General features: G+C 35.7%; 1 protein-coding gene across 1 annotated transcript in view; it reads right to left on the minus strand.

The window, feature by feature from the left end:
• Nucleotides 1-17,833, minus strand: part of MBD2 (methyl-CpG binding domain protein 2) — a 75,040-nt gene that overhangs the window by 46,972 nt on the left and 10,235 nt on the right. The window contains exon 2 of the mRNA XM_081263186.1: nt 11,931-12,090. Within this exon, the coding sequence (XP_081119312.1) occupies nt 11,931-12,090 (160 nt within the window). The remainder of the gene's footprint in view (nt 1-11,930; nt 12,091-17,833) is intronic.

Genomic DNA, 17,833 nt, shown 5'->3' on the forward strand with positions numbered 1-17,833 from the left:
CTTTATATCTCTAACTTCAATTTCCTTATCTGATAGGAGGATAACAACTATTGCAAAGATTCTTATAAGGATTCAATGAAGTAATGCATATGTAATGTTGTTGTTGTCGTTGCTGCTGCTGCTAATGCAGTTTCCAGTCAGTCACTGAACGAATACTGAGCGCCTACCATATGCCAGACACTGACTACACACTGAACACACAGTCATGAAAAGAAAAATCAACAACAAAACCCAACAATAAAATCCCTGCCTCAGAACTTTTAATTCTGGGGGTAAGGAGAAGATAACAATTAGCAAAAGAAGTTTATAGTTATCTTGACACACAAATTCTTTAAAAAAAAAAATAGTTATCTCTTTCACGTTAATTTGATACTGAGCATACCTTTGAAATTTAGAAAATTAACCTGTTGAGCTTTCCCAGAAGCAAAGTCATTCCTTGGCTCACACACAGACAGATGTGCCTGAGTAGTATTTTTAGATCAAATTAAGACTATTCTCAAAAAGCAATTCCAGATTTGCTCCAGAATACATACAACAGCCAATAGTGAATGCTATTCCATAAAACCAAATGTCAACAATGAAAAGTGCCTGGCAATCTTCCATAGTTTTTACAATTTAGATAAAATTCACATACCATAAAACTTACCATTTTAAAATAGACAATTCAGCAGTTTTTCCTGTATGCACAGGGTTATTCAACCTGTGGGAGACCAACCTTGCACCAACCTTGGGTTCGAGGGTCAGTGTCTCGTGCATGGGTGTGTCTTGCTACAGCCCCATGAGTGAAGCTATGCTCACCTGTTCCTTTGTAATATAACCCCTTGCTGTTTAGGATAGAATCTTCCATGGAAGTGCCTTGTGTGTGTCCCCTTCTCTTACTGTGCCCTTGGGTGTGGCCTACCCAGGTGTCAATCAACCTGCTAATAGTGGACATCATGAAGATAAACTCAGCCCCCTGAAACCTGACCCCTTGCCTTATTTGAATAGCTTCTCCTCAATATAAAGGGTCAGCGGGTGCTCTCTCTTCCTGAGGACCCTTAAGGTCAGAGGAGCTGTCACAGCGACCCCAAAGAAAAAGGTATTTGTGTCTCTTGTGTGGTTATTTCGTGCAGCCCAGTTAGCCCAGTTTAACTACAGTGACCCCTGAGCCTTTTAGTCACGAGAACAGAAACCCGGCAGCAACCTTCATAGTTTTTGCAAAAAGTAAAGTATATCAGGCATCTATTATTTTGTATGGAAAATCCACTTGGTCTAATATACTAAGTGAGGAACAACATTTAAGGAGATCAATAGCATCATACTAAAAAAAAAAATTAATAATGGGTAGACTACACTTTGAGCTCATTTTAAAAGGCCTATATTTACAGCTAACACAAGAGTGGAAGGCTGAAATCCACTGTCAAAAACATTTCTTGAAGAGTTCTGCTTGAAAAAAAAAATTTCTTAAAGAGATTTAATTATAAAGTCATCAAAGGATTTATTACAAAAGATGCCAAAGAATTTCAACCAGATATAACAGCCCTACCCAAACTAAGGTTGCTATTGTATGGAATTGTCTCATTCACACCTAATTTGACACTAGCTGTATATATTTATTTGACAGTCAAGCCCAGGCCCTCTCAAAAGGATTTATTACACTTGGATATGTTTGAGGAACAAAAAGTCATGTATAACTAATTAGAATCAATAAATTGATTTTTTAAAAAAGAAAATATTAAAAAAAAGGTGCTATTACATGTTAGGTGCTCTGCCATCCAGCCCTTCCCATTAGTCTCATTTTGTCTTAAACTTACAGATGTTAAGTGGTAGATATCATAATTAAATGCAGCCTTTCAGTAAAGACTTATTAAGCCAAGAATGGAGTAATCTGTATTATCTGCCTCAAATTTAATAATGTAAAAGAAATAATATCAAGATTTGGTCCATCTATTACTATTTAACATTCAAAGTTATGCTTATAGATAAACATGACAGGCATATTCTTCTGAATCACGCAACCAGCCCTACACAAGTGTCCCGTGGGAAAATAATCCTGTCTCCAGATGGTGTTTTTTTGGCAGTCACTGTCAACCATAGTGTTATTATATTATGAAATAATAGGAAATAAAGAATACAAAGAATCTAAAGCTCAGCACATTGACAAGAGATTAAGACATCAAAACAAGCACTGTACATTGCATGAGGCACACTGAATTGCTCTCTGGAGAACCAAGGTTCATAAAAAATATGTTCCTCAATTCTGAATCCGAAAAGTTTCATTGTAGGTAACAAATCATAGTAACTGACTGCTGTATAGCTAAGAAAATAATCTAGCACACTGGTTCTACACAAAGGGAACTAGTATGATGATTAACACCTTGGTGAAAAGTACAAAGTGTAAGGTCAACCAACAGGATGACGAGTTAAGTCACAGACGAAACAGATTACCCTTTAGAGTTGAACAGAAAGTTTAACTGGTAAAGATAATATCAACTTGCAGATAAATAAGAGCCAACCAACCTTGGATACTAATAAACTTTGAAGAGAATCAAACTTGCCCAAAATGGTGACCCATTCTCCTTTAGAGATTTAGCAAAAAGTTAAAGGAGCCCACACGTCACTGTGTAGTTTTATTACAAATCACCATATAAAAAGCTAAGAATGAAGGTAAGAGCAAAGCCACAAAGCTAGTGTTCATGGAGCGATTCGAGAATGCCACTCTCAGAATAACCAAAACTAATCCCATCACACCTTACATTTCTGCCTACCCAAGTAATAATGAAATGGCCTCACTTCCTCATTTCTCAGATCACATACATCATCACCCACCACTCATCCATATTTTCTGTACATCTACCTCAGACTTCCCTGCTTCCATGTGATATAGCTCCAACCCAGGGCCTACAGAATAGGCAAAGTGCTCCACCACTGAGTTATACTCTCTGCACTCCCTTTCTCTCTTGATCCATTACGACCACACATCTAAGGGGCAGGAAGTGGAAAAGGTTTCCTTCCTTTATCTCCATTACTACTTTCAAATCATTTCCCATTTTTGCTCCTTCAAAAACACCAGCTTTTGTAAAGCCCATAGCATTTAGCTACCCTCTGCCCCTCCTGTTTTCTCCATCATTTGTTAAGAAATTTTTTTTCCCAGTCATCCAATCAATCCCAATATTTGTCCTCAGGGACCTAAATACTCATGTGGACAACTTACCCAACATCATGAGTCTTTTGACTTTCTCTATCTAATCTTGCTTACCTAATATAGTCACAGGCTTGTCAATGCTAGTAACTGTACCATCTCCTCTAATGAAGCACCAATTCTCTGATTTCCACTGCCTTCCTTTGCAGCTCACTTGGTACTTTTTTCATTTTTTGACCCCTTCTACAACTATTGTCCATTGGCCATCCTATTTTCTCACTGCTGTTTACCCCTTTCATGTTTTTCCCTACCTAGCACAGGTTGCATGTTCTCATCACGATCATTACACTGCAAAAATGTTTGGCTTTCTTGACTTCCATGGTTTTTTCACTGATACTATCCATTTACCCAGAGATTAACCAAAGCAGCATCTCTTTTGTCTACCACCTAGTAATTTTCCCACTACTGAAGAAAATTTATTAAAATAATTGTCTACATTAACCAATTTTATCTCAGATTTACTTTACCACCCAATCCAATCTGCCCTGTTCCCACCAAAACTGTTCTTGAGGTAATTAGCAAATTTCATGTTCTCAAACTCAATGGAAATTTCAGTCTTCCTCTACTAAACTTTCAACAGCAATAACTTTTTTTTTTTAACACTCTCCTCTCGGAAGTCTCTCCTTTTCTCAATCCCTCAATCCACTTTGCTGATTTATTTAACCAAATCCTTAAGATTTTCTCCAGGGCTTGGTCCTGGTTCCTTTTCTATAGGTGAGTGCTTTTCTCTAACCCATTGCTCAGAATACTATCTATGCCCTAATGACTTTCCAGCTCAGACTCTCAGTTCTAATACAGTATACCCAACTGCATACATGACACCTCCCCTTGGATATTTACTAGGCACCTCAATTTTGCACATTCAAAATGATTTTTATCAACCCATATAGTCTTTTCCTACAATGATCTCAGAAATGAAACCCTAATCCATCCAATGTGAAAATCAAGAGCTCACCTTTGAATCTTTTTGTAATGTTCCACACATAATTCATTAGCAAACCTATTAATTCTCTTTGCAAAAGAGATCTAGAATCTGTCCAGTTCTATCTCCATGGGCACCACATGTGTCTAGGCCATTACTATTCCTCACTAGACAAGAGCAACTTCCTCTTCACTTCTATTGTGTCCATTTCATATCAAATTAACAGAAACCTATACTCAATAGTGGCCCACGCTTATCAAATGCCAGTAATCCCTTGGAAGAATTCCTTTAAAAAAAAATACGTTTTTTTAGTTGTAGATGGACACAATTCCTTTGTTTATTTATTTATTTATTTTTATGTGGTGCTGAGGATCGAACCCAGTACCTCACACATGCTGGACGAGTGCACTACCACTGAGCCACAACCCCAGTCCCCTTGGAAGAATTTCAAGGTGTATCAATGTTAAATTTTTCACCCATGATGTATTCACTTCCCCTTTTCACTTCCAGGGAGAGACCAGAAGGCACTCCATTCAGCAAGGCCTTAATAAACTGACAAATAGAGCCCACGTATCTTTGGAAAATATCTTTGGAAGATATTTCAACTACTTTCTCCATTGGCCAGAAATGTTGGTAGAAGGAATGATGTTTATTATTTGGATGGAAGACTACTAGGAAAGTAGAAGCCAACAGGCAGTTCTTACCACAATATGCCCTACCAATCAGAATGTTCCTAGCATAAGGCCTTTTAGTGATGGCTAATTGATCATGGTATCCCCCAGATAGATATAAGTCAATCCAATAACTAAAAAGGCTATAACTCAGTGGTAGAGGGCTTGCCTAGAGTACACAAGGCCCTAAGTTCAACACCCCTACCAAAAAAAAAAAAAAAGTAACCACCAAAAACATACATAGTCAAAGGCCTAATCTGATTTACAGCAAGTGACTTGGTCCCTTGCCTATTCACTCACATCATCTGACAAGGCCTTGCTCCTTCTACTTTAAAGTCAGTGGTTACTAATGTTTTTCAACTTCATTCCTTTAAGATTCTGATGAAGATAAACTCCCCTAAAAAAATGCAAACAAGAAAAAAAAATACTACACACAATTCAAAGGTTTTGGGGGTTTTTTGTTTGTTTTGTGATGGGGATTGAACCCAGCCCTATTTTGTATTTTATTTAGAGAGAGGGTCTCAGTAAGTTGCTTAGTGCCTCCCTTTTTCTGAGGCTGGCTTTGAACTTTAGATCCTCCTTCCTCAGTCTCCCAAGCCACTGGAATTACAGGTGTGTGCCATGGCACCCAGCAATTCAAAGATTCTTAGAGGTCTTCCTGAGGCACAGACTCTCAGGTTAGAACTTCTACCACACACTTCTCTATTGGTTCCTTAAAATCTGATCTTTCAAGCTTTAAAAGAAAAAGAATATGTTCCGTATTATAAACATGTTCCTTATTGTACATTCTCTTCTGAATATTGTCCTATCTGTTCTACCTGTTGCTCAAGCTTCCTAAGAGAATAATCTAACCATTTTTATGGAAAAGGGTTTTTTGTTTTGTTTTGTTTTGTTTAAAAAAAGGCACATATATAACATTTGCAGCTGCAAAGCTCTAAAAATAAAGAAACCAAAAACTCATTAACAATAGTTTCCTTAAGGCAGAAGGACAGGTTACTAAGAGATAGGAGAGGGAGAAAGGCATTTTCCACTGAAAATCCTTTTCACTATTTACGTACATTACTTCACTAAGTAATAACAAATCAAAATTTTAAAACTTTTTCATAAAATCAAGAACATTTCGTTTCTAATTTCTCATCTCCCAGAAAATTTCTGGCACCGAAAATATGATTTCTGATCCCTTAGTCTATTGAAGGAGGGTTACACAAAGGTCACCAGTTCCCTTCTAATTTTTTTTTTTAAACATTTCTTTAATTGTAGACGGACACAATACCTTTATTTTATTTACTTACTTTTGTGTGGTGCTAAGGATCAAACCCAGTGCCTCACTCATGCTAGGTGGGTGCTCTACCAGTGAACCACAATTCTAGCCCCTCCTTTCTAATTTTGAAACAAAGTCTTATCCTCCTTGATCACTCCATGGAATTTACCAAAACTCTTTTCTAGGATTTTGTTATACCACATTCTCTTGATTCTGGAAGGTACTTCTCACTCCCCACAAGATTATTTCATCTTGTGAATACCTTTCTTCTCTTTGTACCTACACTGGAAAACCAATGACAAACCAAAAGGATAAGAATTCTAAATCCCTGGGGATCCCCCAAGACTCTTTTGGAAACACAAATACAAAATTATTTTAATTCAATCTTCCTCCTCTATCCCCAAACTTCTTGTTCTTCCTTTACCCTTATCCAGTCCTGCCCAATAAGTGACTAACTTGATCAGTTTCAAAATACTGAAAGCCTACAAACTTATTAAATGAAGTTTATTCTACTGGCTGGAGAGTCCAAATAGCATGGTGCTAGGTGAAGGCACTCTGCCTGTGTCACAATATGACAAAGCAGCAGTCCACAAGCAAAAGGACTGTGCAAACAGGGAAGCCAGACACCAGGCATGGGCCAGGCTCATTCTTTTAATACCAACCCATTCTTGCCAAGGGTGGTGGTGCACAACTGTAATCCCTGCTGGGATTACTCAGGAGGCTGAGTCAGGAAGGATAGCCAAGTTCAAAAAGGCAGCCTCAGCAATTTAGCAAGGCCCTGAGCAACTAAGCAAGACCCTGTCTCAAAATTAAAAAAAAAAAGGGGGGGGGGCTGGGGATATGGATCAGTGCTTAAGCACCCCTGGGTTCAATCCCTGTTACCAAAAATAAGTAACAACAACCCGTTCTCTTGTGAATTGGGATAAGACCCAATGCATTCCACAAGACCAGATTAATCCCTTCATGAGAATAGAGCTCTATCATCTTATTGCCTTCCAGGAGGCCTCATCTTTTTTTAAGATTCCACCACATCAAAACCGTTATTGTGGGGACCAAGCAACTAGCACATGAACCTCTATGAGGCAAACCACATTTAAACCATGGCAATGAACAAAGTAAGAATTTTAGCAGATATCAGCAAAATTCCCTCTCTCTATAATCTTAATCATCAGGTACCTTGAGTCTCCCACTTCCACACCTCCTGCTACAACATTAATTCAAGCCATCATTACTTTTCTGAACTATAACAGTCCAAGTAATCCACTTCCAGTTTCATCCCTTCTCAAATCCAGTCTCCACAGTTCATTCCAATCTATATCCATCATCCAAATCTGATTTTATCACCAACAACTAAGTTGGTATTTTTTTTTTTTTCAAACTGCACAGGTTTGTCCCAAGATATATCTGAGCTCCCTAAAAAATTTTACTTTTATTAGTTTGTAGAAATAATTAAAATAAGCATCTTTTAAATGGTTGAGAACTTAAAGTACAGTCATATATAATCCACCTCACACCAAGATAATTCATGAAAAATGAATAAGAGATTTAAAAAATTGATTCCATTCAAAAGAATATGTTGTTTTGTTTTTCTAAATACATGTGATGAAAGAACTGTCTTCCAAGCTTGTTATTCCAAGCTGTTAGTAGGACTGTCAAGCCAAAATCAAAATTGTTCTGTACCATATTCATATCATAAGCAATTTGTAAAATACATCATAGGTCACACTAATGTTAGAGAACTTCATTATTATTAGTTTTGTCATTTTAATTTATAAAATTTTCATGTTGTCAAGAGCTGGAAACACAGGAATTTGGTCTATATTTACACATCTGAACATTAAAATAAGAATTTCTAGCAATAAAACCAAACTACTTTAAGTTCCCTAAACATGTCTTGATCCAGAACCACTATACTCTTCTTTATACAATCCTACAGTGTTTCAAATTAAATTTTCTTAGAAACTATCACCTTGCTTCTAATCTCCATTTTCTTCCTAAAATATCAAAAGTCTTATTTCTGAAAACTTGAAACATTTCCTCTTTGAAAAATCAAAACCTGCATAAATGCCTACACATTATTTAGCTTTTGGAGAGAAGAGTATATTGTTTTATTCACACTGAGAGGCAAAGCCCTAGAAGTGTGCTCTATAATACTGTTGCCATTAGGCACATGTGGCTATTTAAATTTAAAGAGAACACTAAAAATACAGTTTTTTAGTCACACTAACAGTGTTACTCAACAGTCACGTGTGGCTATGGCTATAAGATTTCCATCATCACAGAAAATTCCACTGGATATGATACTCTATATCTTCTTGGAATATGCTCTTAAAAAGCTGCTAGTGACTCTGAATACCATTTCTGAGTTGATGACCTTGAAATCTTTCTGTAGTTTTTTTATTAACCCAATGTAATATCATCAGGAACTTACTTGAGAGTTCAACCCACTTTGTCAGTTGGTGAGACAGGAGTTACCTAGAAATAATTATAGCCTTGGCAACAAGATCAATAAGACATAACATAATCAAGAATGGAATTGATTTTCAGGGTAAAGTTAAGATTGAGTTTCAGACAAGTAGAAATGGATACTGAAAAACAGTAATAGCTATTAACCAAAAAACAATGCCCATTTCATCCCACTCACCCATCCTAAAATAATTAAAACACACTCTGCAAGATCTTCAAAAGTTATCTTTCCAATCATGCTTGAAAATATTACTAATCACCAGTAAACTCACCTTTAATAATGGAAGATACATTAAGATCCTGGCTTATAATTAGTCAACTTAAACTGTAAGTTAGCCTGTTTCAAAATTTATTTGTTGACTATATCTCTAATTCTTTAAAAAATTTAAAAAAAAAACCTGAAAAACAACACAATTAATGATGTGCTTGGGCTAGGCTTATAACTGTATAGGAAATCACTACCTCAGAGTTCTGTTAATAATTTTAAATCTCACAACTTTCTTTATATTGTACTATCATAATTTAAAAGACATAATTCAGTTTATTTTGCTACACATATTTTCTGTCTTATTAGAGATGTTTAATGTTGGTGTTACTCCAAAAGAGAGCTTACTTTAAAAAAAAATGGAAAACTCCACTTTATGACTACGTAACTAAAATAAATTCACACACAAAAATAAGACTATGCCTCAAAAAATTCACATAGGAAGTTTCAGAAAACAATGAAAATGAAAGCCATTTCCAAAATAATGTCTGGTACATTAATTTATTTAATACACTTTTATTACTACTATAAATTTCTAGAATGAGGTGGATATTAAATACACATCAAACAACATTTATTAAGTACCTACCGTGTGCTAGGCTTTGGACTAAATATACAAAAACAAAAAGACATGGTCCCTGCCCTCAGGGAGCTCACAGTCTAATTGAAGCAGACAAAGTAACAAATACAATGGCAAAGCATCAGGAAAGCATTATGGAAGAAGGAATTATTCTGCCTGGAGGATGCAGGGCAGGCTTCCCAGAGATGGAGACAATGGAGCTGGGCCTTGGATGAGGAGGAGTTCGCCAGATGGAAGGGAAGGGGGAAGCACATTCCAAGCAGAGGAAACAGCATATGAGCAAGCAGAATCTTGAAAGTGCATGCCATGGTGCAGGATGATGAGTGGTCCAGCGCAGCTAGAGCAGAAAGGTGCACACAAACTAAAGAGACGAATTAGTTTTGGGTTTTTAATAAACTATAACTGTCAAGGAAGTAAATCTTAGTTTTGGGTTTTTAATAAACTATAACTGTCAAGGAAATAAATCTTCACATTATACTAAGTGTAGCTAAACTGTGATTGTGGAAACAACAGGATAATTTGAAGGCTTTCTGTTCATTTCATAAATATTTGAGCCCCTTCCATAGGTAGAGTCTGCACTGTGATTAGAATTTCCAAAAGGCAGTTTCAGAAATATGAATCTTAATTTTCTTTTATACATTTAAGAAGCAAAATAAATCACAGCTTATAGGCATATCACCTTCACATATACATGGTCCCAACTTTTGCTAACTTGAGCTCCCTATTCTCCTACCACTATCTTTCATCCTTCTTAATATCTTCATAACTATTAACTCAAATTAACCCCACAGTTAAGCAATGCAGAAACAGTTTAATCTCCCCTTCCCATTCTGCCTCTCTAAACAAAAATGCCAATGCCCTATGGAAATCAATATAAGACATCATGTGAGACAATGTATTCTGTGCTCCATATCAATTTTTAGAAATCAAACTATTAAGCTGAATTATTAATAAAAATAAGTATGAAGCAGAGGCCCCATGCCCTTCCGAAAGAGTTAAAAACACAGGGAAGAAGACAGCTTAGGTCAGAAAGTTTACTACACTGGACATCAAGTAACACTGTTTGCCAAGGTAGCTTAATGCTCAGGTAGATGGCAGCTTAGAGAAGGGTCAGTGGGGAAAGGAAAAGAATTAACTTAGGTTAAATACTTGGCTAAATGTTTTTACACAAATGTCCATGTGTTTCTCACAATTATGCTAAAGGAAAATTTTTCTTACCTTGATTTTACAAATGAGAAGCCTAAAGCGCTCAAAAGTTAAGAAAGTTGCCTAAGCCTGTATCTACTAATAAGAACAGAGCCAGTCCACCAAAATATGCCTTCAGAATCCTAAGTCCTTTCTACTCTATTACACTGCTTCTGGATTCCTAAAATCCATTCAGGACTCCGAAGACTGCAGAATTATAGCAGTCACATGCAAAGAAAGAAAAAACCTGACTTCTCCCTCCATTTCTTTCAAACCAGTGGTGTGACACAATGGTGGTTATAGAAAAACAATTTAACAACTGATAATCAACTTACTAAAATCATCCACTTAGGCATCCACAATGGTGACTTTAACTTCAACTCCTTGCTTACTGATGGAAGTAATTTGGTTAAACAATTTCAGAAAAGGTTGAGGGTATCCTCAGTGGCAGAGTGCTTCCCCAGCATGTGTAACAACACCCTGGGTTCAATCCCAGCACCAGAAAAAATAAAAACAAGAAAAACAATCTCATAAGTACTACACAGGTCAATGGGCAACTTGTGGGTTTTATGTTTATAGTTGCTCTTGAAGAAAAAGAAAAATATTGGGTTTTTGAATATAATTTCACTGTTTACATTGCTATACAATAAACCATCAACCAACAGCTCAATAAAATTCAGAGCTAATGGAAAAAAAACTGCAATCACAGTACTAGGATGAGATTATGCCCAAGAGTCAACATCTTCAACATCAAAAGTCAATATAAAATTGCCCTTCCTCAAACTTTGAACCTAAAAATTACAATTATGAAGTATGTGGTAAGGATATTTCCACACATTAAAATTTTTCCTCTTTTTAGGCAATAAGAATTTTGCTGGGCATTTTTGTGGTTTTTTGTTTTGTTTTGTTTGTTTTTGTAGTACTAAGGATTGAGCCCAGGAGAACTCTACCATTAGGCTACATCTTCACCTTTTTTTGTTTATTTTTGAAACAAGGTCTCACTAAGTTGCCTGGAACTTTCAATCCTCTTATCTAAGCCTCCTGAGTTGCTGGGATTATAGGTGTGGGCCATTGCACCCAGTTTTTTTTTTTTAAAGTGGACAATTAATACTAACAAAGAAATCTTCTGTAAATAGAATCCAAATGGATCAAAAGGTGTAATATATACTGGCCTAGAGAAATACTGAAATGTTTTCTACTTTGCATGATGTACCTAGGTTCTCTCTGTGTAGGTACTGCTGAATAACAGGAAAATAATCAATTTATAAGTCAAAGAGTTTTGCTGGGAGAGGAGGGGACAGAGGTTCAGATGGCCAAAATTTCAGTCATTAATACAACATAAAATACTCTTTGGGGAGCATTTGAAATAGCATATAGGTACAATAATAAATTAACCAACCTTATTTTGATTAAGAGGATCATTCCGCAGTCTCTGTTTGTTCTTCTGTAATTTACTAGGCATCATCTTTCCAGTTCTGAAGTCGAAACTACTGAGGTCAACCGTATTTCCCAGGTACCTTGCCAACTGAGGTTTGCTTCTGAACTTCTTCCCACTTGGACTAGAAGAAAGATAAAATTAATTGTACAAAAGCAGTAGTAATACATATCTATATAAGTCTTTCCTTCATACTTTCCTTTCTGCCCCCAACGTTGCTACATTAAAAAAAAAAATTTTTTTAAGAAACTTTCTAACTTCATTAGAAAAAGAGACAATGTGTCATCTAATATAACACTCTCTTAGATGCACCACTGGGGCATATAACAGATGTTGCTACAGATTACCCACTAGTCACTCACCCAGTAACTGCCAGAGAACCCAAACAAGCTGCATACATAGAACAGCATGCACAATGCAAATTGTCTTCAAAATTACAAACTTACTTTTCAACTTAACTTCTGAAAATGCTGGGGTTTTTTTCAAAAGTATTTTATACACACACACACACACACACACATATTATACACACACAAGTATAAACCAGTATACATATGTGTGTGTGTGTGTGTGTGTGTGTGTATATATATATATATATATATATATATATATATATATATATATGTGCGCGCGCGTGTGTGTGCGCCAAGAGCAATCAGAAAAAAATTATGATCAAATTCTGAAATCAATAACCCTTTTTAAACACTACTCACAACCTCAAAGACTCCATATTGTCTGATCTGAGCATATAACATTTATAATAGGAAACCCTTGAATTTTGACATTTTAAATGTTCCTAATATAATTATTAAAATGACAAAAAAAAAAAAAAAAACTCAGGCCAACATCTGTGAACCTGTTTATACAATGCTGACATTAGTTTTGCTAGCCAAATTCCTATCTTGGGAGTAAGAAATATTGCCAAAACTGGAAAACTATAGAAGTGTCAGAATTATGAGGAAAACAAAACTAATCATTCCTAAAGTTTTTCTTGTAAGAAATTAATCTGGAAGAAATTTTTTATAGAAAGAATGCCCTCAAAGTCTTATCTAATAAATTTCCTGTAAGGCTCAAGGTTCAATCCCCAGAACTGCAAAATAAAAATAATAAAAGCAGATGGAAATAAAAACCAGAACATAATGGAATAAAACAAAGGAAGTAACATCCAAAATACACCAAGGGGCAGAATATAGGATCATATATAGCAAATTTCTAACATTAATTTCCAAAATGTTCAGTAACACAAAATAGCAAATAGCTTTCAATATTGTCTAAAACTTGAATCATCTCTGCCCACCACATACTTCTATCCCAAAACCTCATCTTCTGCATTCTCATCTATCAGCAGCATCAATGTCCACCCAGTACCTAATCCTCCCATCTAGACAGCCACATCACAATCCTTCACTGTTCCCCTCCATCAGCCACATAACCAGTACCAAATTCAAGTTCTAAATGTTCAGAGACTCCTCAGCGCTGACAAAATAGTTTCACATCCTTAATAAGACTTTTAAAAGTTTTTAATATTTACTTCCCAGATTCTTTTCCTACAAGCCTTCGTGCTGTGATTCTAACAAAGTCACCAAAATATGTCATACACCTTTGCTGTTCCAATCATGCCAACATGTCACCTCTCCTCATAAGCCTTCTACTACTCTCCAATTCAAGTTTAAAATAATTCTACTAACCTCTGCAATACTTATTTGTTTGTTTGTTTATTGGTACTGGGGATTGAACCCAGGGGTGCTCAACCACTGAACTACATCCCTTTTTACATTTTATTTAGAGACAGGATCTCAATGAGTTGATTTGGGCCTCACTAAATTACAGAGGTTGGCTTTAACTCAAAATCCTCCTGCCTCAGCCTCCTGAGCCACTGGGATTACAGGTGTAAGCCACCACACCCAGCTCACAAATCTATTATATTACAATTTCTATACATTTCCTAAATGAGTCCAACAACCAAAAATTATGATGCCACATTTTTAAATTTTTTTAGCTGTCAATGGATTTTTATTTATTTATATGTGGTGCTGAGAAATGAACCCTATGCCTCATTTCACACATGCCAGGCAAGTGCCCTACCCCTGAGCCATGACCCCAGACCCTGATGCCACTTTTTGAAACCCTCAAACATCATACGCAAGATAGTACTGAACAAGGTAACTTTCTGAGAGCAAGAAACCATCAACTGAGTAAGAAAGGATGTGGTTTTCATTTGCAGACACAATGAAATGATAAACACCATGCTTACTAAAACATTACTTTGCATGAAATTTTGAAAATTAAACTGGAAAATATTTTTATGGTTAGTATGTTATACTTCAAAAGAAACAGAATAGTAATAAAAGATCCAAACGAATTTGAAGTTGGTGAAAATTTCTCTGCTCTTAGGTCACTTATATAATTATTATTTTAATTAAGCTAGACTACTCACGTAGCCTTTATAATCAGATGTTCAAATTACTAGTAAAGAGGATTCTGATAAACTATTCAATATGCTTCAAAAATAAAAACAAAAAAATCTCTCCACAAAATAAAATGACAAGTCTCAATCAAGTTTCCCTCAAAAGATCTCTGTAGTGCAATAAAAAGGTGAGCTCAGGAGTAGACCCTGATTTGACTGACAAATTTTCCAGAAGGAAACATTCAGGCAGCAACTTTTGCCAAAAAGATAAGCACTACTGATTTTGGCATGTAGTTGTAATAAGTAATTTTTTTTACGTAACAGCTGAAATGTCAAGTACCTATAGCATCTGAAACCCTACTAGAGCCTCACTACTACACTGCTCTATGGAACAAAATTCATGTGAGACATATCCATTTTCGACACCTCTCCCTCAAGCCAAGAAAATGTAAATAGGTACCTAAGAAATCCACAAGCTATATTGGGTTAGGGCTGCAGCTCAGTTGTAGCTTAGCACCATGCATGGCCCTGGGTTGGATCTTCAAAGTCAAAAAGACAAGCAAAGGTGTATTAATGAAATGTGATTCCATAAATTAAGGACCAAAATTAGTAGCTTAACATGGTTTAAAATCATTCCAATGTTTACTATTTTTTAAAATATCAAGGCATTATTTTTAAAAAATGCCTGACATACTACACAAATAAATTATTAATGAAAAAAAAAGGTTCAAGTCAAGTTTTAACTCCTGGCATATCCAAAAGCATTTGACTATCAACTGACAACTAGTACATTCCTACTCATTCTGAATTACTACCTCCTATGACTAAAAAATAGAATTCTATGAAGCATTTGTATTTGGACAGCTATAGTAATTTGTCATGCATTAAATGCTGTCTTCAGGAAAAAAAAAAAAAATACAGAACAAGCCAGGCATGGTGGCACATGCCTATAACCCCAGCAACTCTGAAGGCTGAGGAAGAAGGATCCCAAGTTTGAGGCCAGCCTCACCAATTCAGCAAGACCTCTCTCAAAAAAATAAAAAGGACTGGGAATGTAGTTCAGCAGTAAAACACTCCTGTGGCTCAATCATCCCCAGTACCAAAAAAAAAAAAAAAAAAGAGGAGGAGGAGAAAAAACAGAACTAGCCATCCTCTCTTCTATGACTACTCTAACTTTTGTTCAGTTCTTTAAGAAGAGTCAGCCTAGCTTCCCCAAGAAATGTTAAGACCAGAGACCTTGCTCTGAAGGAGATGAAGACAAGCAATAGAACACAAGACTCAGGGTATAGTTCAAAAATAAATCCACCCATGAGATACAGACCATCTGCACAACTGCTGACTGACCCTGGAAGTCAAAAACTGAGGACATAAGCTCTGGTCTGACCCAGAAGGATTAAGTTACCACCCAACTGCCCTCTAAAATGACTTAGTTCTAGGTCCCAATCTCAGAAACACCAGGACTTACAAAAGTGACTGTTACTTATTCTTAAAGTATCAATTCATAATGTGAGGAAATTATTTTTTAAGTCTAGTAGTTTGGTGAAGGATATTAGTCATTTTCAGCTTTCTCTGCCCAAAGTGATTACTTCTAATCCCAGTAATAAAATACTGTTTCACTTTCAACCACATAGAAAAATTCCCTGTCAACTGCCCTTTTGATATGCCATTCCTGAACTAACACCTTTGTGATCACACCTTTAACTTCTGCTACCCATTATTAAAATACCCTAAAGACAAGGACTAATAGAAAATCAAAATTGAGTTGTATTTTTCCAGTTCACATAAGAACACTGAACCTTGCTTCATTTCAATTAAACTGTTTAAAGCAATTCTTAAACCCAACTCCATCTTAGGGTATCTTTATAAATAGAAATTCTCAAAAAGAAATTTTATCTGATGTCAAACTTTCAGATCTAAAAAAATGCAACCACACCAGAATACTTAAACTAGTCACCTTAATTTAGTGGTATTCTTACTTTTTAATCACACTGTGGACTTACTGTCTTCATCACTGCCTGAGCTAGACAACTAAGTTGTATGACATAAAAAATATATCTTCAGAAGACCTGCTTTGTGTATGTGAAATGACAGTCTTCAACTATCCCTTTAACATAAAAGTTCCAACACTAAAAATTCTACAGCATCAGAAATTTGAGACTAAAGAAACATCAACTTTCTAATTTTTTTAACCTTTTTATGTTTTAAGCTGTACTTGTTAGCTTACAAGTTAACTGTTCAAATAAAAGATTTCCCTAACTTTTAACTAATAATTGGCTCCAGAAATCAAATTTTAGTAGACATGAAAAATATGAAATTAGTAAAAAATTCTTTTTGTACTAAAGTATAAAACCTATAATCAGAAAAACCATCAAATCAATAAAAGAACAGAAATCAAAATCAAAACACACACACAATGAAAAAAAACTAAAATATCATCATTCCCCTCTTCACAACTCTTTTCCTCGTGACCTTTAAATGTACATTTTAAAATAGACCATTCTAAGCCCCCTTTTTATTATGTTTCTGACATATTTCTATCTATTCTTATATTGTATGATTTATCTTATGTCATTTCTACCTCCCATGTCAGATCAGTTATTAAATAATCACCCTGGGCCCATTCCTTATTTCCATTGCCACTGCCCAGTACATGTCTTTATCATCTCAGATCTAAATAACCATGACAGACTAACTGATTTGATATTTGCTAGACTCTTCCCATTCTTAGCTATCCACACTGCTCTTCCTAAAATACCACTTTGATCACAGTTCCTCTTTAAAAGCCTTCAATGTAAATTTGATTTTAAAAATGTAGGTATAATCTGTATTGTAGTTTTCATGTTATCAGTTAAAATAAATTTAATTTTAAAATAAAATAATCCCATAAATATGTACAATTTTTATATATTGATTAAAAATTAAATTTCTAAAAATAGGCACAGCGTTGCACACCTACAACCACAGCATTTTGGGAAACTGAGGCAGAAGGATCCTAAGTTCAAAACCAGCCTTAGCAACTTAGAGAGACCCTGTCTCAAAGTAAGAAATTTTTTTTTGATGTGTATGGGGTTTTTTTTATTGATTATTTAAAGCATTACATAGCTCATGATATATCATCTTTCATACATTTGACTCAAATTGTGTTTTGAACTCCCATTTTCACCCCAAATACAGATTGCAGAATCACATCTGTTCCATATCCACATTTTTACATAATGCCATATTAGTGACTGTTGTATTCTGCTACCTTTCCTATCCCCTACTATCCCCCCTCCCCTCCCCTCCCCTCCCATCTTCCCTCTCTACCTCCCCTGCTGTTGTTCAATAAGAAATTTTTTTTAAAGAGCTGGGGATGTAGTTCAGTGGTAGAGTAACCCTGGGTTCAAACGCCAATACTGCAAATAATTAAATACGTTCAAGGAACTTCACCTCATTAGCAAAAGGAAGCCAAATATCTTAG

This window comes from Spermophilus citellus (genome assembly GCF_964194105.1).
Source record: "Spermophilus citellus genome assembly, chromosome: 12".
NCBI classification, from domain to species: domain Eukaryota; kingdom Metazoa; phylum Chordata; class Mammalia; order Rodentia; family Sciuridae; genus Spermophilus; species Spermophilus citellus.